Genomic DNA, 25,431 nt, shown 5'->3' with positions numbered 1-25,431 from the left:
ACCATATAATCAGCACAATTCATTTTATTTATGAAAATGTGACACCAGATTTCTATCTCGTCCGTTAATACATCATTACATGCATGCATGTGGTTTAAGGTTATGCTTTGTTGGTCATAACTATGAGTATCCATTTGTATTCAAGGAAAACAGATGGACTAGCGGTCAAGCGTTGATATTTGAAGCCCAATTAGAGATTTACTCAGGCCTTTGAGGCCCAATGAGAAGCATGGGAATCCAACGGTCAAGCTATTATCCACAGTGAAAAGCTATTAAAAGTAGTCTCAGCCGTCAGATGTTTTCCTTTTACGCAAGGGTTCGTTCCTCGACGCTAAACCTCTTCCTCCTCTTTGTCACGTTCTCAAGCGGTTTCCACCGTTGGTTTTCCGGCGAATATAGCCTCGTCTTCGTCGGTTACTTCCCTTTTTCTTCAGGTCTTTTCCTTATGACTCCCCTGGATTTATATGTATATGCTTTTTGTTTGAAACTAGTGACTGAATTGTTTAGCGCGTGGAGAATTCTGAATCATTCTACTCCAATTGTAATGGTGTTATTGTGAAGTTAAAGGACAGGGTTTGATAGTTTTTGTTCATGTAAAGTTTGTTTTTTTTAGTTATGTAAGAACAGAGCGACAAGATGTAACTGTCGAAGTTTCTATCTTTTGTCCTAAAAAAAACTGACAATTGACATTAAGCATCCTGTCTAGTCTTGTAAGGAGAGAATTTTATTTGGTAGTGTTTTAGCTTTGATCAAAATAATCATCTTTTTGTGGAATTGAGACCTCATGGACTCTAACTAAAGTAATCTAACAATTGTGGATTTTCTGAGACTATTAGCAAGCATAAAAAAAAATCAATTGAGTCGTGGATTCTCCATACTAACCTTATATTTTTGGTTCCCCTTTAATGGTTGCAGTGTATCTTGAAGATTTGTAATGGCCACTGAGAGGAACGCTATGGACTGTATCCTTTTCTGCTGACTCTTTTTAATTTAATTGCTCTGTGTTTTCTTACTTGATTGATTTTTACTTTAGTAGATTCTTGATTACAGTTTTGATGTAAGTTGGTGTCTTACTTTCTAAGTTTTTTTTTTTTTTTTGTTGCTATATCAATTTGTGTTTGCCCCTTGATAATTAACTCTAGCCGAGCGGGGAACTGTAACAGATTCAGATTCTACACCAAAGAGACATAATGAGGTATTTGAAATCTTATTAGGTGAGCTGCAAACTGTAACAACAGCTGCAGATTCTACACCAAAGAAACATGACGAGGTATTCAAAATCTTTTTTAGCTTCATTCTGAATCTCTCATTCTCCTGCTGGCAAAGGTTTCTTACTTTTATGTTGGGTAATCTTTTCAGTCTCCTCCAACAGATGACACAAGTCGTATGGTCACAGGGTCAACTACCTCATCTGTGACCGTTAGTGCATGTGCTGATAATGGTAATAGAACCACCTAATTATTAACCTTATAAGTCTAGTCTATTATTCGTGTTATGTTTCAAGAATGATCTATAGCTATTTCCTTCAAGTGATTGTGTTTTGTGTTGTGATGCGTTTCGCAGGAACTGGTGTAGTCTCTTCTCAGCCAAATAAAAATGGTCAAGCATATGCTACTGATTTTCTAAAGGTTTGACTTTTTTTTCTCCATTGGCTTTTGTAGCTCATATGTAAGTTCATTGTTTGACATTGTACCATGTCTCGAGCTTATTCATTTTTTTCTGCAGGCAAGTCACCGTGACAAAAACAACAGTTCATATAATAACTATCAAGATTCGAATCTGCACGGTGATCGAGCAGTAAGAAGCTATTGTTGGTCTCAAACTTCAGTGTCGTCTCCAGGGAATCTCAATGTTTATGGTCAGCTTCCTTCCTTTACACAATCACATGCGTTCAGACCAACATTCAAGGTACTTACTCGTATCTATTTTTATAGTTTCTGTACATTCTATCCAGACAATTTGAGGTTGAAAGCTCTTTTATTTATGTCTTCTGAAGGGAAAACAAGCCTCAGGACAGTTTACAAAACATGCCAATCAAAAGACAAGCTCCGTCCCATATAGCGGTTACTACGGTAATGGAAACACAAATAGTGGTTTCAAGGATCACAGAGATGGACACAGGAAGCCTGAGAGAAACGGAGAATCTGATTCATTGGTTGAAATGAAATGCGGTCCGAGAACCAGTGCAAAGACTCATCCTCCTCCTTCTGACTCATCATCATCATCGCTCAAGCAAAACAGTTCGTTTGTTTTGGATCTTCGTAGAGAGATGTTTAACCTTCCGGATTTTCAGACAGACTACGAGGATGCCACATTCTTCGTGATCAAGTCCTACAGCGAAGATGATGTTCACAAGAGTATCAAATACTCCGTGTGGTCAAGCACTGTCAATGGGAACAAGAAACTAGATGCAGCTTACCGTGATGCTGAAGCAAAAACACTCGTTGATGGCAAGAAACGTCCCATTTTCCTCTTCTTTTCGGTGAGTAGTGAGCTTAAAGATGTCTCTTGTCTCCTTTCCTTTATCTGGTTTAGTAGTATGCCTGTGGGTTCGGTTTCTTCAGTTAAATCGGGTTGTTTAGTTCGGAATTCGGTTAGTTCGGGTCGGTCGAAGTATTGCGGTAGTGAACCGTAAAAAAGTTTGGTTTTGGGTTAGTTCGGTTTTAAAAATATTTAGCAAAGTTTTTGGTTTGTGGTTAGTTCGGTCAAATTTTAGGCTAATTTTGGTTCAAATTTGGTTGGTTATGTTAGTTTGGTTTGAATTTTGGTTAGGATTGGTACCGTTTGAATTTTCTTTTCTTAGAAAACCAAACTAATCAATTAACGAACCAATAATCAATTTTCTAAGCTGACTAACCGAGAACTTTTCGGGTCGGTTCGGTTTGGAATAACTGCAGGCCTATTTAGTAGTAACCATGATTGATTTGTTTTTCTTTTGATTCAGGTGAATGCGAGTAGACAGTTTGTGGGATTAGCAGAGATGGTTGGATACGTGGACATGAACAAGGATTTAGATTTCTGGCAAGTTGACAAGTGGTGCGGCTTCTTCCCTGTCGAATGGCACGTGGTTAAAGACGTCCCTAACTGGGAGCTATGCCATATCGTACTCCACAACAACGAAGGCAAGGCGGTTACTCATACGAGGGATACTCAAGAGATCAAACTCAGAGAAGGTCTTCAAATGCTTTCGATATTCAAGAAGTTTTCCGCCGTGACGTCTTTGTTAGATGACATGGACTTTTATGAAGAACGAGAGAAGTCTCTTCGGTTGAAGAAGGAGCATAAACCAGCCACTCTCCGCATGGATCTATTCAAAGAGAAAGACTATGATGTAATCTATGCTCATGACCTTTTAACTTCTTTGACTTTTTCTTTTTGTCTAAAACAAAAAGTATATTTGTGTTTATTTGCATCAGTATGAGAATGGAGGCAACAGGAGAATGAATCAAGATAGAGGATGTAACTGGAGCAGAACACAGCAGTCTCTCGTCAATCAAACCAAGAATCTCTCCATAAGAGGAGGCTACTCTGTCTCCAAGAATAACACTCGCAATCCGAGATGAGACACCCTTCTTAGTTCATCTTCTATTTATTAGTGAATTGGTTTTTACTTAGTTCAGGAATCATGATTGTCTTTTGTTTTCCTTTTTTAGGGAGTTCTTTTTATTTTATTTTATCTACAGATGTCTTTTGAGTTTTGAGAGAGCTTGCAGATTTCATTTTCACAAAACTCATAAACAAATCATTCATTCATGATATTTGTGACTATAAATAATCCATATAGAATGTACATTATCATCCAATAGATAGACTCTATGTGTCTTGCCTTGAACCTAGAAAGCCTTTTTTATTTATCAAAAAGTAAGCCTAACTGCACTTTTCATGAAAGATATATTTACTCATGTGAAATAGACAAAGAGATTTGACACATGGGAGAAAGCTTTGTGGATGTAAGAAGCTTCTTGTAGCTCTCTGCCTCTTCATCAGTCATATCAGAATCTCTGAAACTCAATGTCATTTTCTTGAGCGCTGCCGAATTCTCAAGAAAGTAATTTACAATTTCAATCCCAGATTCCCTTGGTTGATTACGGGAACCTATGAAGCTCGATGTCATTTTCCTGAAGGCTGGCGAGCTCTCGAGAAAGTAGTTTACTAGTTTAATCCCATAGTGCTCCTCCTTCATTGTCAGTTTGTTGATCTTGACATACTCCAAACACCAAGGCGCCTCTCTGAAGACAGTTTGCTGTGGCTTCTTATTTAAAACAGGAACGTCCGTGGTAAGAGTTTTCAACACGGGAGACCCTGAGATGAGCCTCTCCATAATCACAAGAGCATCATCTCCCATGTAACAAACGTTGTCTAGATATATACTCTTGAGACAAGGTAGAGAAACTTCAAACTTGGGATCCTCAAGCCCTACGTTTACGAGACTCAGAGACACTAACGTCTTGCTCACGTAAAGATACTTAGGCATGAAATCAACAGCACGTCGTATATACGTCTCGTTTACTACGTCTAGGTGTTCAACTCCGCGATGAACCGCTTCAGCTACCCACTCCATGACTCTTTTGCCAGTGTTGTTAACCTTTTTCGAATAATCACTACCACGCTTTCTTTTTATTCTTAGGGAAGAGTCATCATACTTGATCTTGAACTTTCGTAGGAACGATCTGTTGTTCAATAAACTCACCAAGGAGGAGTCGTCTTCGAAACGGAGGAAGTCAGCGGCGTTTAAGTCCAGTTCTGAAGTGACCTCTAGCCAGAAAAATCTCCAGCTCTTAGACAAAACACTTGTCTTAACGGCATCTTTGGTCGGAAGGTACGAGAGTATATGAGTTAGCAAAGAATCTGGCATCTCGCTGATACAATCGCAACCCACCATGCTTAGAGCACAAGGAACGCTTAGGGTTTCTAAGTTATATTATTCGTAGGACGTTTATCTACGTATAGCTAAAAGAAAAATAATCAAAGTCAATTTTATTAATCTCTTAATTAATACCATGACTCTTTTGCCAGTGTTGTAACTAATTAAGGAAAATGAGAAAACAGCCATTAAAACCTTGAACTTTCAAATTAAAGCCAAAAAAATCTTCAACTTATGTTTGAGCCAAAAAAATCATCAACTTTCAAATATTGGTCATTTTAATTCTCATATTTTGTTGACTCGGCCGTTTAAGAAACCCGAATAGTCAACTGTTAAAATCAATTAAAACTAAACGTCTATTAACTATCTAAACAATATTATTTTTATAAAACTGATTAAAACATTGATTAAATGACGTCTTTTTGCTTCTGGAAACACTCAAATCATCTCTTTCGCAAAACTAGAGCCCCAAATCAAATTCATCTTCTTCACTTTGGTCTCGTGAAAGAGATGTTTTAAGTGTTTCAGAAGAAAACAAAACCTCGGTTGATCAATGTTTTAATCAATTTTTAAAATGATGTCGTTTAGAGAGTTAACATGCATTTATTTTTAATCAAATTTAACGGTTGACTATTCGGAGCTCGTAAATGACCGAGTCAACAAAATATGAAGTTTAAAATGACCAATATTTGAAAGTTGGTGATTATTTTGGCTTAAACATGAGTTGAAGGTTTTTTTGGATTTAATTTGAAAATTCGGGATTTTAATGGCTGTTTTCTCTAAGGAAAATTCAACAATCTCTTAATTAATAAGTAAAACCACTTTGGTTTGTTTTGTTTTGTTTTTAAAACGTCCCACATCGAGAGTAAGAGGCGAACGCCTTCGAAGTCTGATGGTATAAATAAGACGCTGGGCTTCTCTTCCAATTCATACCTTTCTCGGCCTTTTGGCTAAGATCAAGTGTAGTATCTGTTCTTATCAGTTTAATATCTGATATGTGGCCCATCGGGCCACACGATATTAACTCAATTTTTTAAGGGAGAAAGCCCATTAAGATAGCTTGCTATCTGGGCTTTCACGAGTCGCCCATGCGTTGCACTATTGCACGGGCCTGGCTCAGCCCATCAAATATATAATCTAATCTTTCGGATTAATTAGGCCCAATTCCGACAAAACATTGAGACGGACATGACAAAGATTAAACTAGCATCCAAACACATCTTTGGTTGGGTAATAATAAAGGATCATCCAAAAACTTCTTAAACCCTTATGCATATAATCAAATAATCTGCGGGGAGATTAGAAAGAATGTCTGATCCTAATCTGAAGCATCCTCTAGGGGAGGACTACACAGCTTCTCAAGAGAGGCTATCAAAGGTTGCGAGGATCGATGGATTCAGTGATGAAGAAGAGGAAGGAGGACATGAGTCTGAGAGCCCAGAAAACCCTAGAGTGCAGCGTTACTTGGTTGCCGTTGAGTATGTCGGAACGCGTTTCTTTGGCTCACAACAGCAGCCTAAGTACCGCACCGTCGTCGGCGTGTTGCAGGTGAATATTTTTCTGAGTGGATCATTCATTGCTTAGTTGAATCTTTTATTTCTCATTCTCTGTTTGCTTAGATTTCGAGAAGTAGGATTCGTATGTAGTTTTGTACCACGGAGAAGAGTTCATAATTCGTATGTAGTTTAACTGATACATCTAACGATCCATTTGCAGGAAGCTTTTCATAAGTTTATTGGACAGCCAGTTAAGATCTTCTGCTCAAGTCGAACGGTGAGAGATTTTTTTGATTAGTTTATTGGCCACCGAGTTAAAAGTTTTGGTCTTTTTCATTTTCATCCCGAGCAACTTGAACCTAAGTTAGTGGGAACAAATAATCTTACACATATTAATGAAGAAATGTTTCATCTATCTACAGAAAGATTTTAAATGAATTAGAGGTAGCAGAGTTAGGTTCATGATATGCGTGCTCATTATTTTGGTTTGAAATTGTTATGGCTCTAGGATGCAGGAGTGCATGCGCTATCAAACGTTTGCCATGTAGATGTGGAACGAGTCAGTAAAAGAAAGCCTGGTGAAGTGGTATATCTTTATTTTGCACCCACTGCTATTTATTTTGTGGCTTATAATGTTCTTGGCATGATTGCATCTGTTATATAATAGCGTTCTCACTGAATCCTATTCTCTAAAATGCAGTTACCACCTCATGAACCTGATGTCGTCCAGAAAGCTGTGAACCATTTCTTACAGGTTAATATTTACATTTTTATTGTCAAAGTTAACTATAGGATACAATGGTGATGTTAATAAAGTCTACATTTTTGCTAAGAGTTTCACTGATCTGTATTTTCCTAAAAGTGCTTGCATTTCACCTAGTTTGATCTAATCTACTAACGAATATCTTCACTAAAATCCTTACGTTTTAACTAATCAGAAAAATGAAGGTGATGTTATGGTGATTGATGTTCGGTGTGTCCCAAGTAATTACCATGCCAGATATAAGGCCAAGGAGCGCACGTAGGTATTCTCTGTGTATCACTCATTAGAGAAGCTAAGATTCCGTTATTCTAGACGTTTCAGTGTTTTTAAGTACATGATGATCATGTTATGGAACCACTAGGTTATGCTGAAACTTTGAGTTTATATTTTGGTTATCGAAAATGTCTGACGTCAATGGACAATAATGTATGTTTTCATGACACTCTGCTGTAGATACTTTTACCGCATGCTATCGGGGCCGGATCCTTTATCCATCTTTGAAAAAGACCGTGCTTGGCATGTTCCTGAGGAGCTAGATCTTCGCGCTATGCAGGTTCACATACTTCTATTTTGCTAAGCTTTTCCTTTACTGTGATCAATATCAGCAGTGTGATCCAAACGTTTCTAACGACCGTTGTCGATCTTTGTTGCACAGGAAGCATGCAGAGTTCTTGTTGGATCTCATGATTTTAGCTCCTTCAGGGCATCTGGTTGCCAGGTGAACTGTCTCTGTAGCTTCTAGTTTAAACATCTCGTTATTTAGTACACTTACCAATATAGATTATATTGAATATTTTTCCTCACCCCATTCAGAATAGGCTGATCAATGCATCTAATTTTTGTGGTTTGGTAGAACTTAAATATCTAGTGTAAGATTGATGTTTTACCAAAACTTGATAAATTTTGACAAGTGTTTTTTTTATTTATTGCAGGCAAAGTCACCGGTGAGATCTTTAGATGAACTCAATGTCACTGAACTACCATCAACTCCATATTTTCCACCTCTCACTGAAAGGACTTGGAGTAACCCAAACAATGGAGATCCTCTCACATGTTCCAGTCAACCCAAGACCGAAACTGCTGGTGTTACTACAAATGGCGACACTTTCGGTATAAGAAAACGACACCGCTGCTACGTCATAACAGCGCGTTCCCGCGGGTTTCTCTACCACCAGGTTTGATTCATATCCATTCCATTGTCTCTTCCTTCTCTTGGTACATCATATTTTGTAATCTGAGATACTCTTTTTAAAGTCATGTGGTTTTTATATCTTTCTGCCGTGCAGGTTCGACTGATTGTAGCAGTACTGAAATGTGTAGGCACTGGAGAATTGACCGTCTTAGACGGTATATTCCTCTCTCTCTGTCTCTCCCTTGTCAGAGTTATATACAGTAATGGTTTCAAAAATATTGAACAAAAGGGTCTTCTCTATGATTTGCTTTCAGTCGAACGGATCCTGAAGGCCAAGGACGTGTCTGCATCCAAACCCATGGCTCCTGCATCTGGTCTGTACCTTGCGCGTGTCAAATATGAATTCCCATGAAGATTTTCATTTTTTCTGCTACAGTGTGGTGAGAGGAGTCAAAGAATTAATTGGTCCTTGTTCACAGGCAGTTCTAGATAGAGATACTATATTCTTCAGATGGATTCTTCCTGAGTGATGAACCTAACGAGTGTGGCTTTCATTGTATTATGCAGACTCTATATTAAAAAGAATAGTTCAAAAGGATCTATGATGGAATTTTTTCTTGAGTTTTTTGACAAATGTTATGCAGACTCAAACTTTTGAAACGTGCTGAATATTGGAATGTTAAGGAGTTTAATGTTGGAGAACATCCAACAATGTTCACGATGGTTCTACGTCCATGATTGTCAAAACATCAAAGGAAAGAAAGTTCATGAAGTGGACGAGGGAATGATTTTCTATGAGTTTTGTGGTCAAGGTTTGTTACAGATAAAGAGCCTACGTGGCAATGGCTGATTGGATGAGGGGAAGTTTGTTGTTACGGGATAGAAAGGAGCTCTGCATCGGCTTCTTCATTCATGAGAATAATTTGTTAGATCATCTTCTTCCTCTAAACTCTGTGTAAGCTTTCTCCAAGTTACGTTGTAGAGGTGAACTCGTTTAGTCCACCAACTCTAGAGTCAATTATTTTCTGACAAATCTTTCTTCTTCTTCTTCTTTGATAAAGTCCACTTTCGCCTTTCTTTCATTGTGAGATCAATAATGATTCTGCACTCTGTTCCTATGCTATCGTCTTCAGGAAGCTACCGTACACCTGCACCTCCGCCTTCCTTTAGAGCTCTCCGCTTTCCCTTCTCTTCCAGTTTAGGAGTTTGTTACAGAACCACAATCTCTCCTCTTTCTTGTTCCTCTAATAATGTCCAGCCTGCCCCTGTTATCACTGGTAAGAATCTTTTATCTTTCTTGCTTCTGAGTTTGCTGGTTGTTTTCTTTAAAACCCTGTCTCTGTCCGTTCCTTCTTAGCCTGGTCGGAGTTCGCTCAAAATGTGTCTGGCGAATGGGACGGTTTCGGAGCAGATTTCTCACGCGAAGGACACCCGCTGGAACTACCCGAGTCAGTGGTTCCAGAAGCCTATAGAGAATGGGAAGTGAAGGTGTTCGACTGGCAAACGCAGTGTCCCACTCTCGCCCAACCCCACCCACACACCTTTCTTTACAAGTCCATCAAACTCCTCCCCACCGTTGGATGCGAAGCTGATGCCGCCACCCGTCACAGCGTCGACCAGAGGACCATCGGTCCAACCGCCTTATCCTTCTCTTATTCCGTCTCTGGATCTTACGTCGCCGTGTGGCAGCCTCTGGGGAACAACAACCAGCTGCTAGAGTTGGAGCATTGCCTGGTCAATCCAAACGACAAGGAGTCCCGCGTCAGGATTTTCCAGGTTGTAGAGACCACAATGTTGTCGTTGCGCAGTGTCAAAGTTTTCCGTGAGCTTTGGTATGGTCCGTTCAGGGACGGTGACCAGCTCGGAGGTTGCGCCACGCGTAGCTCCGGGTTTGCTTCTACGCCTGCCACAGCAGCTTCGGCCGTAGCCCGTTCTTGGAGAGCTGTGCTTGCTACCACTAGCTTTGATTCCGTGAGTTGGCCTGACCTTATGTGTATCCATTATTCAATAACTGTCATCTACTAAAACTGAAGGTATATCCATTCGTTCAGGGCTGCATTCAACAATTTACTGGTGAGAAGGTGGTTGAGATTGTGCGAGAAGAAAAGGATCTTTTATTGCTTCCTCAAGACCTGTGGTGTTCACTCCAAGAAGGCAAAGATGGCCAGAGATTGTTTTCTGTAGGATGGCTGTTTGAGCCAGGTCATGCTATCACATCTACCTGTGTCTTCTCCAGCGATTCTAAGCTAGAGGTAAACTATAATCTCTTTGTTGGCAGTTTGCAGCTTGTGTTTTAATTGTGTTATTATCTATCTTTTTACTTTGCGCAGGAGGTAACAATGGGTAGAGAGACCGCCCTCACAGATTTATGATAAGCTTCAGTAATCCTGTTATTATTTCCTCTATAGGATGTGTAAGTCAGATTACAATAGTACATAGAATGCAGAGCCCTTGTTGGTTCTATAGTTACTGGGAAGGATCCAGACTATATAAACAATATTCCTACGGAGCTTTGTAGCTTTTGCATCTCATGTCTCAGCTCTGTAAACAAGAAAGGATTCATTGTATTATGCAGACTCCATCATAGATCAAAAAAGAATAGTTCAAAAGGAACGAGTGTGACTTTCATCTAATCAACTTCTTTTGGTTTGAGTTGAGCTAATGAATGTACAAAAAAAGAATAGTTCAAAAGACAAAAGTGGAATTTTAATTTCGATAAAATTCTTAAACTATATCATCCGGAACTGGATCTGAAAGAAGATACAAAAGACGTAAACGAGACATCTATCTGTTTTTCTTGGAAAAGATCAAAAGTCTACGATTGAAATGCATCTGACTAAACCAAAGTCTGTCTGAGTAAAAGCAGCATCAAAGTCCGAGGTTACTCAAAAGCTGACTCCATCTGGGAGTCTCCTCATCAAAAATGTATGTTAGTGGTGAAACCAACACCCCACTACCTCCCACCTGCAATCACATTTCATGAACCATCACATATCACTAAAACTAAACATGAGCTTAAACACCAATCCGCACAATAAGCAAGATGGTTTGGGCTAATAACTTTTTAACTTTTGTGTGAATCTCATAGTAATGAGACATGAAGAGTAAAGATAGATGACATTACTAACCGCTCTCAGTTGCTGCACAGACTCGTATAGAGCTGTTTTGGGTACACATATCACAATGGCGTAGAACTCAATAGATACTTTCCCATCTCGTTTACAGTAAACTGGACTTATTGTTGGTCCCTGCACATCACGAAAGAAGCACAATTATCTGAACTATCATCACCTACAATCAGTAAAAAACACCAGATAGACATTGAAGCCATTCTTCAGTTGGAACAACAAATGTTCTCGAGTTTTACCTGCAAACCTGATAATGATGGTTGGGTTTTCAAACGTGCAGCCACTTCCTCAGCATCCGTTCCTCTCATGTTTGCAACAACCTGAAGTGAAAACATAGGATGAAAGAGAGAAAAAGTGGAGATCATGCGAAAAACATTAGAATTACTCTGCACATACAGTGAATTGACCAGCCGCCTTCAAGTGGGCTTCCAATCTCTCGAGAATCTCATGCACTGTGTCTAGTGCTCCTGTTCTCTCAGTCAATGCCCTCTTACTTGCCACGAGTGCAGCCTGATAATACAAAAGAAAAAATGTTCTGGTACAACGGTTGCCAAGTGTAGAACAATAATTAGCTCCATTATATCTTTCACATCAAACCTGGCTTTGCAGAACCACCCCTCCTTCAATCTCTTTCAAGTTGTTCTCTTTAAGAGTTGTCCCACTGCTCACAAGGTCTAAAATGGCATCAGCTATCCCCATCTAATTAACAAGAAAACAATGTGTTAATAAACACTCCAGGCAACGCAATAGTAATTTCTTTCAGCTAACAAATACAATCCATCATCTCAGACTACTACGAGCTATCGATGAAAACAAGACCCTACAAGCCGGATACAAATCTTCCAGAAATGAAATCATGAGTAAACGTTCAATAGGATAGCTCTCTTGCAGAAAGATCTAATGTACTATACATTTTCAAACCAAATCCAAGGCTGATATGCAGATAGAATAAAATCTTACCGCAGGAGCTGCCTCTAGGGCTCCATCTGCAGTTGAGAAAGTCACGTGCTTTATACCGTTCTCTTTCATAAACTTAGGGCCTAGCTGCAAACACACAAATTGGATTATTCCAAGACAATTGAACTGCGTTCTGGATAAAATTGATACACAAAAGGAAAAGTTGTAACTAATCATACATAAGTGAATCCTGTAGCAACTCGTAAAGGTCTTTCCGCAGTCCACTGAGGCATTTGTGCTAGCTCCTTGAGAGAGTTTATATTCTCAAATATCCCATAATTTGGTATCTGAAATCATATGAAAACAGCACACAAAGAAGTCATCTATAGTGAGGACATGCCACAACTACTCATGTAGGTCAGAACGAACCGCAAGGGAGAGATGACAGTCTCCAAAATTGAGAGCTTCATGAACAATGATAAGATCTTCATTTCCCTGAGAAAGGAAAAACTCAAAACATCTCAGCTTTGATGCAAAACTGGCCTTCAGACCATAAGCTAACTCAAACTAGTACAGCTTCACAACGTCAAGCGAAATCACAAAAAGAGATCAGAGTGGTTTCTTGATCTCTACCATGAATATCAGTAAGGTATCCTTATCCTAGAATCTCAACATGTAAATGCTAATCAAGATAAATAACGTCATTTACCTGGCCAAATTCACTAACAATGTCAAGACCAACGATGCCTAAATCAAGATCTCCAGAGAGCAACTTTCTGACAATGTCTTTTGGTCGTTGAAACCAAACTTCAGTGTTTGGTAGCTGTCGGACAAGACAAAACAGAAAAGATTTACCGAGACAAACAATAATAAAAAAAATAAAATTAAAAGCGATTGTTGTGCTTCCCTCACAAAAGCGTACCTGAGGAATCTGAGCAACATATTGCCGCGGGTTGACTTGTTTGACAGACAATTGACAATCCTTCACGAGAAAAGGAGAGAAATGTAAGAAAATGAAAACAGTCAGGACAGGTGGAGCTATGAGTTTGTGAATCTGTGTCTCCTCCACTTTGTCCAAAGAAGGAAGCTTTCGCACAAGAAACAGTATAAAAATGAATTACAAACCACAATCTCATAATAACACCTCACCTTGAGAAGATCTAGAGTATCGGTGGCCATGCGTCCCTTGCTAGGAAGACCGAGACGAATCTGGTTTCTCACAGAGACAGCGTCGGTGACACCGTTATGAACCGAGCTCTGAGAGTGGGAGGAGACGCATGAAGTCACCATCCTGAGGCATATCTTGCGAGTTCCGGTGACGGGAACAGTCGTCGTGTGAATCGGAGAGAAGACGGAGAGGGAAGAAGGAAGAGGCGAGCGCTGTAGAGTGGTGTTGAGAGGAGTCGCTATAGACATGGTTGCTGCTCGCAAATGGTCGGCGGATATTAGAGTTTTCGCAAATATCTCTGCCGTTATAAAAGAGCAGACGATTGTCCACGTGGAAACTCGTTATTTTTTTAAAAAATGTTTTTTTATTTATTTGGAAGGTGACGACAAATTTTTACAAAAACATATTCATATCGTATTAGAGGAGACAGAAATGAGTAAATAAATGTGTGTATTCAAGTCTCTTCTTGATGATGCCATCCCTCTCGTCCTTGTATTACATTATTTCTTGATTTGCTTCAAGAGGGCAGATACAGATCCACAATGCGTTGACTCGTTGTTGCATTTCTCACAACAAGCCTGTAATTTCTCTATCACTGTCTGGCACCTGCATATTCCAAATCCACACATAATCTAATCAGAGCATAAACTATTTGGTTGATAACACTTCGTCTATCTGAATCTGCCATCAATATTGTTACAAAGTGTTTAACAATATGTAGAAAACTATCATTTAGAAAGTGAGGTTGTTGTTAATCATCAGTTAACTATGTTCACATTTCTTTATGAAACCGTATAGTGCCTTGACTTGATTTGCTACAAGATAACAAAAAATGATTAAACCTGGACAACCACAGAATGTTGATAAACCAAGGTAAGTGACAATGCATTCGTTTTTTCCTCTTCAAGAGAAACCAACTTATTAATACAATCCTAAGACAAAGGTATAAGTATAGACTCATCTACAAAACAGCCTTCGTTTGGTCATTTGACAATAAGAAACCACAAAGATTCAAGGTAAAATATCTTCTCTCATTTTCTCAGACTAGGCGGTGATGGTGAATAATTAAATTATCTAAATCAAAAGCCTGACCATCATACACTTGTCACCATTCACACCATCAAGGAGGACTGATAGGGTGAAAGAGAGTGAGTATGATCCAATACAAAGCACTCAGAAAATTGGTCCATAATCTCCAAACCAAACCTCACAGTTTGAGAGATTCTTAAGAATGCATCAAAATATTTTGCTAACAAGAGAAAGGAATTTAGCTGAAAACCCCACTTTACATGATCGATACATGAACCCTAAACTCCCAAAAACTAAATTCACAACGTTAGATGGATCTCTCCTAATCCATGGAATCTTCTTTAATGAAAATAAAAACAAATCCTTTCCCATCTAAATCGAATTTATAGACAATCGCACGGCGGAAACATAAAAGGAATGAGTCGTCGTCGTCACCTTTGAGGAAGAAAATTGTTCTTGGAGAGACAGGCTTGAATGTCGCAAGCCTCTTTCTTGCACGGCTCTTTGCTTGGTTGCGGCATCTTTTGGATGATTTCAGACTTCTCCGATCACCGACTTGTCTTATCTGCCGCCTCAGGAACTAGTCATCGGCAGCTTGGAGAAAAGAAAAATAAAAAACCGACCAAACTTACTGAACCAACTAAACCATTCAGACAGCTATAAATCAAACCAAACCGGATTATAAAATAATCATTCTTGGTTTGTCTTTTTCCAAAGCTGTTAGTTAATTCTTTAATCTTTTAAGTACGGCGTATTTACGACCATTAATTATGGTTTTCGAACGAGAACTCCAAAGAGCGCGTGAAAAGAGCCTTTTTGACGTTGACGCTCATGAAAAACGCATCTCGTTCTGACACATTCTTTCTCTTTATTAACTTCTTAATCTTTAATTTATCTCTTCCCACTTTGGTCAAAACTTTTAATCGCATGTGTATAACAATGACAACGTCTTCAGAGATAAATAGAGAGAGAGAGAGACATAGCAAACTCTTCTCTCTATATTAATTAATCGACGACCATACGATTTTCTTTCTGGTTGCATTATCAATCAAAAGCTATCTATACGTAGTTCAAACGAAAACGTTACTAACCAGTATAACTGGATTGTGTACTATGGTTAATGAATGACTTAATATTATGATTACTACATTACTACTCCATAACAAAAATTACAGAAAACAATTTAAACGTAAGCAAAATAACATCTCACGACGAAGATAACGTGAAGCGTCAAATATAACCTTATAGAATTAATGGCTGCCGGTATCATTGATTTGTGAGGTAAAACAATTTTATTTAGCAGATAATATAGCTAGAGATAAGTATTGTAAAAACCAAAAATAGAAAGGAAAGAGTTAAAGAGTGTTAACAGATGCAAAAACTCTTCGTTCAACCACTAACAGTCACTAAATCACTTAATTCTCTTGAGACTTTTATCTCTCTCTCTCTCTCTCTGTTATTCCCAAAGCCAAATCAAAATTCAAGGGATTCAACCAAATAAAAATGCTTCATATTTCTTTCGTCATCGGAATCTGAAAATTTCGACGTGACATGGTTCTTTCCTTCTTGTTTGTTCATCGTTTGTTTTGTTCCACAACAATGGGTGCAACGCTAAACCTTGTGTATGCCGTCACTATCATTCTCTTCACAATCTCATCAACCTCACGTAAGTATTTTGAATTCATTTTTTCAATATAACATTTTTCATTTGATTTGATTTGTTTTTCAGTAAGGGTTTTTGATGATTAGTGATAAAAATGGTTGCAGATGGATATGATCCTTTGGATCCGTTTGGTAAAATTACCATCAAATGGGATCTTCTTCTGTCGTCTCCTGGCCATCACACGGTAACTCTTCTTTCAGCATGTGTTTTGTTTTGATACATAGAGAGATATAACAAATTAGAAAACTATGTGTGTCTAATTATGGGACCCGCTTGAGCCTTCGAGAATGTGTATTAGAATATGGGTTTATGATCAAATACACCAGATAAAATAACAAATTAGAAAATAAAAACATTGATAAACATAACATTTACTTAAATAGTGTCCTAATCTTCAGTTTTAGAGGAAGAAGTTACTCAGTCGTTTGTTTTGTTTCCTATAAAGTTGGATTCATCTTTTACATCTTCACGTTTTGTAAAGTCCCATTATTTAGTAATATAGCCCTCGTTTAATGAGGAAATTCAAGTGATTTTTCTAAGGATTAAAGATTATAAGTTATAAATATTGATTGCTATTTACTAGTAAAACTGTACACTCTTCAGATTTCAAAACATCTAATTATCTATACAAGCACAATTTAATGATTAGAATATTCAAAAATGTTGCTAGGTACAAGTAAAACTAGAGAACATGCAAGAGTACCGTCACATTGATAAGCCAGGATGGAAGCTGAGTTGGCACTGGGAAAGCAAACAAGTGATATGGGACATGCGAGGAGCCGAGACTACAGAGCAAGGCAACTGCTCAGCCTTTGCCTCCAGCGGAACACTCCCTCACTGCTGTCTCAGACGACCAACCATCGTCGACCTTCTTCCCGGATCTCCTTTCAACTCTCAAGTCTCCAACTGTTGCCGTGGAGGCGTCTTGACCTCTATGTCCCAAGACCACACCAACCACGTCTCAGTTTTCCACATGACCATCGGAAGCTTTCCTGATGACTCTGGAGAGTTCACTATGCCTTCTAACTTTGATATAGGTGTCTCGGGTTATAGTTGCGACAATGCTACCTCCGTGGCTCCTACTAAGTATAGTACTGATAAGGGTCGTCGCAAAACGCAAGCTCTTGGTAAAGAAACCCATCTTCTTTCCACTAAATAATTCTTTGACAAGTATATTGTTGTATTTTATATGGACGTTACATGCATTGTTGGTAATATTCAAAAAATCGTTAGGCGGTAGTTAGATGTTTTATAAGAGATTAATGCCTACACCGGTTATTTTAAAGTCACGTAAGAAAAATCGTTTGGCTTTTAATTATTTGCCTATTAGATGGGCGCAAAAATATTTTTGCCTTTTAACTATTTGCCGACTAGGTTTTTAGAACACCGATTTTTAGAACACTGACTGTTGGTGTTGTATGTTGGTGTTGAGAGCAGCAACATGGGAAGCAGTGTGCGTGTACTCGCAGTTTCGGTCATCACAAACACCAAAATGCTGCGTTTCACTATCTGCCTTCTACTACCGAAACATTGTTCCTTGTCCTACATGTAGCTGCGGCTGCTCGAGTTCCCATTGCGTCAAGTAATGATTCAACAATATTTTTTATTCATAATGTCATGCACAATAGGCTGAGTTTTTTTTTCTCTTTGTTGTTGGCTTGTTCAGGCCTGGTGAGATGCCACCATATCTGGAGCAGAAACATGATCCAGAGGAGGAAGTACCGCCTGTGGTGGAGTGTACGAAACATATGTGTCCCATACACATCCACTGGCATGTGAAAGTGAACTATAGAGAGTACTGGAGGGTTAAGATCACAGCAACGAATCTCAACACGATGAAGAATTACACTGATTGGAACTTAGTTGTGCTTCATCCCAACTTAAAAAGCGTAGAACAAGTCTTCAGTTTTAACTACAAGTCCTTAACACCTTACCACAACGGCATCAGTAAGTAACTTTTTATTAAAAAAAATTATACTTATTTTCCTCAGATTGTTACATCTTGTTCTTGGTTGTTTGTTACAGATGACACAGGGATGTTTTGGGGGGTCAAGTTTTACAACGATGTGTTGCTTCAAGCAGGAAAGATTGGGAATGTGCAAACAGAGTTGTTGTTAAAAAAAGATATGGGGAACTTCAGTTTCAGAGAAGGTTGGGCGTTCCCAAGGAGGATCTTGTTTAATGGTGATGAGTGTGTTATGCCTTCTCCAGATGATTATCCGAGGCTGCCCGGTTATGCTTCTTCTTCTTCCTCCTCTGCTGCTTCTAGCTTTGTTACAATCGTATTCTGTTTTCTCCTTCTATTTGTTTGATTGAAGCGTTTTCATTGGACCTGCACTGTTTTTTTGGCTTTTTCATGAACAACAGTTTGGTAATGAAAGCTGATTTTTTTTGCATGAAAGATGATTATTACATTAGAAAGCACGTAGTATGACTGGAGGGATGATCTTGCATCATTAGCCAACATAAATCTTATACATTCAACTCATCACTGATCATATCACAAGTGTTTTATTGTAAATTTGTAAGACTGAATTAGAAAGAACAATTTTGAGAAACTGGAGCAGTACGTTGTGATTCCAAGCGACAGTGGGATATACCATTCATTGGAAATTGCTGAGAAGGCAAGGGATACAAATCGTGCAATCCTTATTGGAAAGTTTGATCAGGTGAGCGAGTGACTCTCAGTCCTGGTTTGATTGTTGCAGATGATTCTTGAACAAGTGAAAGGTATTTACGTTGTGACTGCTGAACTGATCAGAGGACATGGTTAAGAGGGATCCCAGCCTTCTTTGGATAAAGGACGGAAGCTTCAGATTCTAACTTCTCACACACTCAAGCCAGTAAGTCTAATCTCTGCTATCTTTTAAACTTTGGACTAGATTTGTTGCGAGATTATGGATATTGGCTGGAATGTGTGCTGCAGGTGCCAATCACTTCCGAGTACTGGATTCCATCAAAGTCAAAGCCAAGGTGCATAAACAGGGTTTGGTATTAGTTTGTTACAAGATAAATACGTAAGAAAAATCATGTTCCCAAATAAAAGAGGATGCAAGGAAGGGTTCAGAACACACTTTTGTATCTTTGTTACAGTGAAAATCGGAAAAAATGAAAGCAAGTCCTGATGGGAAAAGGGAGGAAAGAAAACTGTAACCATACCTTTATCATTCCGTTGAAGTCTCGGAACCTCATTTTCTGCAGTAAATGAAAGTTACACAAGGGCAAAGCTACAATAAGTGCTTGAAGAAAAATGAATCACATGATGCAGATAATATCTTTGTCTAATATCTTTAACCATGTTACGAGCTGCAATGCACCACGAACAATTAATCGTAAATCCCTTTTCATGAACAACGGTTTGGTTAAGAAAGCTGATTTCTTTGCATGCAAGATTATTTTTTACGTTAGCAAGAATTCAAGTTTTCTTTATCTGCTGTGAGTTTTGAACTTTTGACAGTTATTGTAAAACTATAACATATGACAAAGTTTTAGTAACTCAAATCTCCAAATGAACGCACCATGACCAAACACTTTGATTTTGGTTTGAATTATGCATCTAAGTTTCTTTCTCTTCCGAATAGTCTCTAGCCGAAACTAAATTAAAAGAGATCTGACGTATTCAAATTTCTTGACCATTGCAAAGTATACAAAAGAGAATCACAACCTTTACAAAGTCATTATACTCATACAAAGTCAAGCTGCGTCTCTCCTTAAAACATAGAACCAATACAAAACTCAAGTACGTAAAGATTTGACGTTTACGCAGAAGCTTCCATGGATATGGCTACGTCCTCTTCCTCTCCAGTGGCTAGTTTAGCTTCTTTCTGATTAAGAGAATCCTCGACGACATCCGTCTGTTTCAATGCTTGTGCTCGGAACCCGACCATCAACTCCTCTGCTTTTTCAAGCGTTGACAACAGCTCCCCATAACGTGCTTGCAGTCTCCGCTCCGTCTCCTTTTGCTTTACCACTTCTTCCTCCAAATTCTTCTTTCTGAAAGATGCAGCCATCTCTTCTTGCCTCTTCAATGCTTTAAAGCATTCTACTTCTGTTCCACCAATCTCAATCTGCTTCAAACTCGCCTCTATCTGGCTCCACACGGTCTCTGCTCTTTTCTGTCAAAGTGGACAAATACTAAATCATTAAATATCAAGTGATTCAACCAATTAGTTTCAGAATTAAGATAAAGGCAGTGTAGATTATATTAATTATACCTCATGGCCCTTTGTATAAGTTTTATACTTGGCTTTCATGTGTTCTGCCTTCTTCTCATCCTCCTCCATCTTTTTCCTCGCATTCTCCATCTCCACTTGCAAAGCTGCAACTTTCTCTGCCTTCACAGCAACACTTGAGGGCCCGTAAGCATTTCGAGTGGGGAAGTACATGATATCCTTCACACAATCGTCGTGAGCTACTACGAACTCGTCAAATGTCTTGCTCTCGTTTCCCATTGCCGCGCAAAGAAATTGTGCCTCCTCCTTTATCATTTTGTCAGCCTACCAAAAACAACACGGACAATTTCCTTTAGAACCCACTACCTTATACCAGATTAAAATGTTGCTTCAAACCAAGGGAGGATATACATTCATGTGCATAACATCTATCAAGCAACCTATCCATCCATAAACCAAGAGCAAACTAAGGACTCAACTCAAGAGGTCAACAAATAAATCAACTAAACAACAAAGTAAACTGAGATAAAGGAAGATATTGTTCATATTCATACCTCTTGGAGTTCATTTTCCTCAAAGTCTTCAATTGCAGTAACTTGAGAACCAGAACTGTTAGCACGGTTCTTGCCTCCTTTCTTTTTCTCAGCTTTCTCATCAAGAGGATACTTTGCATTATCATGCTCCAGCAACTGTAGAAGCTCCTTTCTTACCATTTCATCTGCATCATCAACTGGACTAGGAGGAACAACAGAACTTTTGTCTCGGTTGGCTGAAAGCAGCGAATTCCTAATCAGTTCCAACGAAGCTGCTGGAGGTCTAGGAAGATCTCTCTGCAACACCTTGGACCTTTTCCTAAGCAGCGCTTGCTGTCTTGCTTCCTCCTCAGCCTTTTCCCTAGCAATCCTGTCTGACATGTCTTCCTCAATTTTCTCTTCTGGCTCTTCACTTTCTTCAGGAGGAGGTTGTGCAACTATTTGGTATTCGTTCCTTGGCTGAGGAAGCCCAGTCAGACCAGAGCGTAAGCTCATCCTAGCTTCCTCTCGTCTCTGCCTCTCAAGTTTTGCATTTTCGTGCATGTCCATGTCTTCATTTATGTGAAGTTCATCCCTGAAGGGAGTACCTCTGGGTGTCATAGCAAAAGAAGAACCCTCTCTTGATGGCGTCAAGCCAATTCTGGGAGTAAGACTAGCTCCACCAGGCGTCATCGATGGGGTCAACATTGGATTAGGCGTTTGAATCTCTTTCTTCCTCGGAGTAACCCCAGTAAAGTCAGAAGGGTGCAACTCAGGATTATCTCCTCCAAGCAAAGGTGTCTGAGAGTCTCTCAACCTAGCCAGGTTCTCAGCTTCCATCATAATAGCATCACCTTTACCAGCAGGAGTTCTTTGAGGCGTCCTCAATGGTGTCATTCCTTGCCTTGGTGTCTGCGAGTAATTTGCCAAAAGCGCACGAGTAGCAGCACTGCCTTCCATCAGCTCCTCATTCTCCGCAAGAAGGTCACTAGCATACCCCATCTTTGCAATCTCCTCTAGCTCGTGGTCTGAAATCTGCGGTGGTGGTAACATCAGCTTTGACCTCTTCCTAACAGCTTCAGGATCATTCATCTTGTTCGCTTGCAATATAGCCGCCGGAGCATCCCTTCTCTCAGCAATCTTGTTCCTAGCAACATCTTGCTTCCGCAACTGCGCTTCCACATCAGCCCTTCTTTTCCCTTCAAGATCCTCAATGGTCGTCGGAAACTTCACCTGGTCAGCAGGACGGTCCTCATCCGCAGTATCATAAAACCCCGCAGGCGCCCTCTTCTCAAAAGGAATCTCTGCATTATAATCAATCCCCTTTCGCTTCCTTTTCCTATGGCTGTTCCCAATCCCAGCTGCTTTCAACTCTCTCCTCTTCTGCAGAGAAGCAAGCCTCCTCGCTTCCTCCAGCTGCTTCTCTCTAGCTTTTCTCTTAGCCTTCTTTCCCCTAGTGTTGGCCAGCCTCGCCCTCGCTTCGGAAAGCATCTCCTTTTCGTCTTCGTCCATGTCCACCGGATCAGGACGAGCAGGCTTTGACTCCGGATTAGGATCAATCTCGCCAGGACGCAGCTTCCGCGGATCGTCCGCTGCTTCGTAATTCTCGTCCTTGGTGCAAGCCGCGTCAAGAAGCTTCTCATACCTCTCAAGGCACTGAGATGGCGTTCGTCCCACAATGGGAGCAATAGTTCTCCACTGAGTAGGCAAAAGCTTCGCGAGATGTAGAAGCTTCTCATCCTCTTCTCTGGTCCATTCAGTCTGCAATCAAATCATACAAACGTAACTCAGTTTCTAATCCAACAACCTAAGAGCATCTTCATTCATTGTTTTCCAGATCTAAACAAGTATCTTAACAACTAACCTTTTTGATGGAAGGATCGAGCCACTCGTACCAACGAGCTTTACACTGTTTGGCGGACTTACGAACGAGAAGAGAGGAGATCCGAGCCCATTGGTTCTTACCGTACTTCATGACGGCGGCTTTGAGGATCTCATCTTCGGTGTTCTTCCACACACCTCCCTTGATCATAATCCTCATCTTCGCTCAACTGTTTGTTCTCCCCAACGCACTCAAGCTTAAAGGAAGCTAATGCTCGCGCAAATCGGCAGAACGAAGAACAGAGGACGGAGCGAGCGAGAGGGAGAGAGAGAGAGTAACCCTAGATTAGGGTTGAGGGAGAAGAGATTCAATCGAACACGTGTCCTTTTGTTTTAAATTGTTTTTTTTTTTCTAAATTAAAGAAGAAGATATTTTATGATAGGCCGACTAAAAGCCCAATGGGCCGTGATAAGAGCAAAGTGGTTCTTCTTCGAGACACTCTCTTTCCTCTGAATGCGAAGAGCAGAGAGAGAGAGCCAGGGAGAAGCGGAGTAAAACCCTAATGGTGAAGCTCACGGCTGATTTGATCTGGAACAGTCCTCACTTCTTCAATGCCGTCAAGGAGCGAGAATTGGAGCTACGAGGTAAGCTTGTTACCTTTCCCATTATCGTTCTAGGTTTTCATCTGCTCCGGCTAATACTTTGTATTTTGCGATTACAGGTAACAAGATTCCTGTAATCGAGAACTTGGGTGCTACCGAGGTACCTTCTTGCTCTGCTTTTTGGCTTCATGTTCTGTCGAGTTTCGTTGCTTCATTGTCTATCATTTCAAAACGAGCTTGTGGATGGTTTTTAAAGTCTTCTTGTTAGGTTTCTGCTTTTAGTTATTTTGAAAATTCATTGAAAGGAACAGTCTTTGATATGCTGTTGCATGTTTATAATCTCTTACTAGAGTCAGTCATTCTCTGTGAAAGTCTTTGATATGCTGTTGGGTGAATCTCTTCATGTTATGTTTATTGTACTGGATTGCTTTTAATAGCTCTGTTAATTAACTTGTCGTGTTATGCTTGCAGGACCAGTTTGATACGATTGATCTTTCGGATAATGAGATAGTTAAGCTTGAAAACTTTCCACTTCTCAACCGCTTGGGTACTTTGATCATTAATAACAACAGGATCACCCGGATAAATCCTAATATTGGAGGTATCTATCCTAATAAAATGTGAATTTGAATACATTGTTTGCTTCGTTGGTTTAGCGTGTTGTGTATGTCTTATGGTTGTTCTTCTGCAGAGTTCCTACCGAAGCTGCACACTTTGGTTCTTACGAATAACAGACTTGTGAATTTGGTCGAAATTGATCCCCTTGCCTCCATTCCAAAGCTGCAGTACCTTAGTTTACTGGATAATAATATCACCAAAAAGCCGAATTATCGCCTGTATGTGATTCACAAGATAAAATCACTTCGAGTACTGGATTTCATCAAAGTCAAAGCCAAGGTGAGGATCTTATTTATATGCTTTATCCACTGGTCATCATCCTTGCTTTTTCTAAATGCCAAGTTCAAATTACTGCTTTTGCTGCATCTCAAGTTTTACACGGTGCTAACCATCATATCATCCTGAAACACTGTTTCCTTACAGGAGAGAGCTGAAGCTGCGGCTTTGTTTTCATCTAAGGAAGCAGAAGAGGAGGTTAAGAAGGTATCTCGGGAGGAGGTTCAAAAAGTGCCAGATTCTATGGAAGAATCAGAGACTCCAAAAGTGGTGGCCCCAACACAGGAGCAGATTTTAGCAATCAAGGTGCGATCATCTATAAATCATTATTCGCTGATTTGTTTCTTTATTTATATTAAGTAAGAGAAGTGTATGATGACAATATTCGGTATTTCATTTCCATGATGATCCAGGCTGCAATTATCAACTCCCAGACGATAGAAGAAATTGCCAGACTCGAACAGGCTTTGAAGTTCGGCCAGGTTCCTGCAGGCCTGATAGTTCCTGATCTTGTTCATTCCAACGTAGCCGACGGGGAGCCTTCATCTGGTGATCCCATGGAGGTAGACTTCTTATCATGAAATTTTTGCTCCTTTTACTTCAGCTTAGAAAAACTTTTTAGGATTGAGATCTAAGTAGACCATTTTGGAGTTCGATTACAATCATTGTTGCAGGTTGTTTAGTTATCCGAACTAGTGTGACTGACAGTTTTGATCTCTTTCTTCATTCTTTTTACTTTTCTGGACCATGCATAATAAATACTTTGCTTGAACTGTGATTCTGTGAAAAGGCTAAGTGAGAACCAATATCTGTAATTTCTTAGAATTTGGAACTTGGAAATAGTATTGTGCTAAGGCATTAAAGTTAATGTTTATTGTGCGGTAAAAGTCGTGAAGAAATTAGGATGACTATGCGATTGGTTTGCTTGACAGGTTGATGCTGCTGTTTTATTTTCATAAAAAAATCATTCTCATGGTTGTATTATGTACTCAAAAACTCTCTGCATTTGCTGCCCTGCAGGAATAGAAAATACGGCAGTTGCTCCTCAAGTTGTGGTCGCTGCTGCTGGAATGCTCAGCAATTATTTCTGACAAGCTTCACGATCCTGTTAGGTTCCCGTCACATCCTAGGAAGCTGTAAACTACTTCTGCTCAATAGAGCTGTTTTTGAACCCTTGAAAAGAATGATATAAAAGATTGTAATCTTTAGTTATTTTCGCGTTATACTCTTCTCAGTTTTATATGGCTTTCCTTCGATCATTGTATCGTTTTAATGAGAAACTTGATTAT

The 25,431-nt window shown here is 39.5% G+C and overlaps 9 protein-coding genes and 1 non-coding gene across 10 annotated transcripts; 6 read left to right on the top strand and 4 right to left on the bottom strand.

The window, feature by feature from the left end:
• The first annotated feature begins 110 nt into the window (after positions 1-110).
• Positions 111-3,803, top strand: LOC103871755 (YTH domain-containing protein ECT1). Its single transcript, XM_009150034.3, has 9 exons — positions 111-434; positions 916-962; positions 1,143-1,270; positions 1,360-1,441; positions 1,564-1,628; positions 1,726-1,908; positions 1,997-2,482; positions 2,945-3,331; positions 3,417-3,803. Exons 2-9 carry the CDS (start codon positions 935-937, stop codon positions 3,561-3,563), a joined length of 1,506 nt encoding a protein of 501 aa, XP_009148282.1. The 5' UTR covers positions 111-434; positions 916-934; the 3' UTR covers positions 3,564-3,803.
• Positions 3,582-5,566, bottom strand: LOC103872181 (putative F-box/FBD/LRR-repeat protein At5g44960). The gene has a single exon (XM_009150523.2). It carries the CDS (start codon positions 4,880-4,882, stop codon positions 3,896-3,898), a length of 987 nt encoding a protein of 328 aa, XP_009148771.1. The 5' UTR covers positions 4,883-5,566; the 3' UTR covers positions 3,582-3,895.
• Positions 5,567-5,793: 227 nt separating this feature from the next.
• LOC117126327 lies at positions 5,794-5,989 on the top strand. The gene has a single exon (XR_004448902.1). It is a non-coding gene; the product is annotated as a U2 spliceosomal RNA (small nuclear RNA).
• Positions 5,824-8,885, top strand: LOC103871756 (tRNA pseudouridine synthase A). The gene is made up of 10 exons (XM_009150035.3): positions 5,824-6,412; positions 6,581-6,637; positions 6,869-6,946; positions 7,061-7,114; positions 7,299-7,381; positions 7,577-7,676; positions 7,779-7,841; positions 8,056-8,298; positions 8,410-8,470; positions 8,570-8,885. The coding sequence occupies exons 1-10, from the start codon at positions 6,173-6,175 to the stop codon at positions 8,665-8,667; spliced, it is 1,077 nt and encodes a 358-aa protein (XP_009148283.1). The 5' UTR covers positions 5,824-6,172; the 3' UTR covers positions 8,668-8,885.
• Positions 8,886-9,139: 254 nt separating this feature from the next.
• LOC103871757 lies at positions 9,140-10,868 on the top strand. The gene is made up of 4 exons (XM_009150036.3): positions 9,140-9,532; positions 9,613-10,226; positions 10,307-10,507; positions 10,586-10,868. Exons 1-4 carry the CDS (start codon positions 9,352-9,354, stop codon positions 10,625-10,627), a joined length of 1,038 nt encoding a protein of 345 aa, XP_009148284.1. The 5' UTR covers positions 9,140-9,351; the 3' UTR covers positions 10,628-10,868.
• A 70-nt stretch (positions 10,869-10,938) lies between these two features.
• Positions 10,939-13,754, bottom strand: LOC103871753 (ATP phosphoribosyltransferase 2, chloroplastic). Its single transcript, XM_009150033.2, has 11 exons — positions 13,430-13,754; positions 13,203-13,262; positions 12,990-13,103; positions 12,710-12,775; positions 12,520-12,627; positions 12,344-12,427; positions 11,981-12,082; positions 11,780-11,893; positions 11,623-11,703; positions 11,384-11,503; positions 10,939-11,219 (listed from the first exon to the last, which is right to left on the bottom strand). Exons 1-11 carry the CDS (start codon positions 13,694-13,696, stop codon positions 11,124-11,126), a joined length of 1,212 nt encoding a protein of 403 aa, XP_009148281.1. The 5' UTR covers positions 13,697-13,754; the 3' UTR covers positions 10,939-11,123.
• Positions 13,755-13,792: 38 nt separating this feature from the next.
• Positions 13,793-15,097, bottom strand: LOC103871752 (cx9C motif-containing protein 4). The gene is made up of 2 exons (XM_009150032.2): positions 14,913-15,097; positions 13,793-14,054 (listed from the first exon to the last, which is right to left on the bottom strand). Exons 1-2 carry the CDS (start codon positions 14,996-14,998, stop codon positions 13,949-13,951), a joined length of 192 nt encoding a protein of 63 aa, XP_009148280.1. The 5' UTR covers positions 14,999-15,097; the 3' UTR covers positions 13,793-13,948.
• Positions 15,098-15,525: 428 nt separating this feature from the next.
• On the top strand, positions 15,526-24,428 carry LOC103871751 (COBRA-like protein 6). The gene is made up of 7 exons (XM_009150031.3): positions 15,526-16,143; positions 16,245-16,324; positions 16,811-17,267; positions 17,578-17,722; positions 17,807-18,087; positions 18,166-19,113; positions 24,290-24,428. The coding sequence occupies exons 1-6, from the start codon at positions 16,029-16,031 to the stop codon at positions 18,450-18,452; spliced, it is 1,365 nt and encodes a 454-aa protein (XP_009148279.1). The 5' UTR covers positions 15,526-16,028; the 3' UTR covers positions 18,453-19,113; positions 24,290-24,428.
• Positions 19,746-23,019, bottom strand: LOC103871749 (cell division cycle 5-like protein). Its single transcript, XM_009150029.3, has 4 exons — positions 22,689-23,019; positions 20,867-22,585; positions 20,355-20,636; positions 19,746-20,255 (listed from the first exon to the last, which is right to left on the bottom strand). Exons 1-4 carry the CDS (start codon positions 22,863-22,865, stop codon positions 19,899-19,901), a joined length of 2,535 nt encoding a protein of 844 aa, XP_009148277.1. The 5' UTR covers positions 22,866-23,019; the 3' UTR covers positions 19,746-19,898.
• On the top strand, positions 23,095-25,401 carry LOC103871750 (U2 small nuclear ribonucleoprotein A'). Its single transcript, XM_009150030.3, has 7 exons — positions 23,095-23,290; positions 23,368-23,408; positions 23,720-23,849; positions 23,940-24,145; positions 24,290-24,448; positions 24,556-24,705; positions 25,163-25,401. Exons 1-7 carry the CDS (start codon positions 23,209-23,211, stop codon positions 25,166-25,168), a joined length of 774 nt encoding a protein of 257 aa, XP_009148278.1. The 5' UTR covers positions 23,095-23,208; the 3' UTR covers positions 25,169-25,401.
• Positions 25,402-25,431: the final 30 nt, after the last annotated feature.

This window comes from Brassica rapa, chromosome A06 (genome assembly GCF_000309985.2).
Source record: "Brassica rapa cultivar Chiifu-401-42 chromosome A06, CAAS_Brap_v3.01, whole genome shotgun sequence".
Classification (NCBI taxonomy): Eukaryota; Viridiplantae; Streptophyta; class Magnoliopsida; order Brassicales; family Brassicaceae; genus Brassica; species Brassica rapa.
The sequence above is the reverse complement of the archived record's forward strand: the minus strand, read 5'-3'. Positions and strand labels throughout refer to the sequence as shown.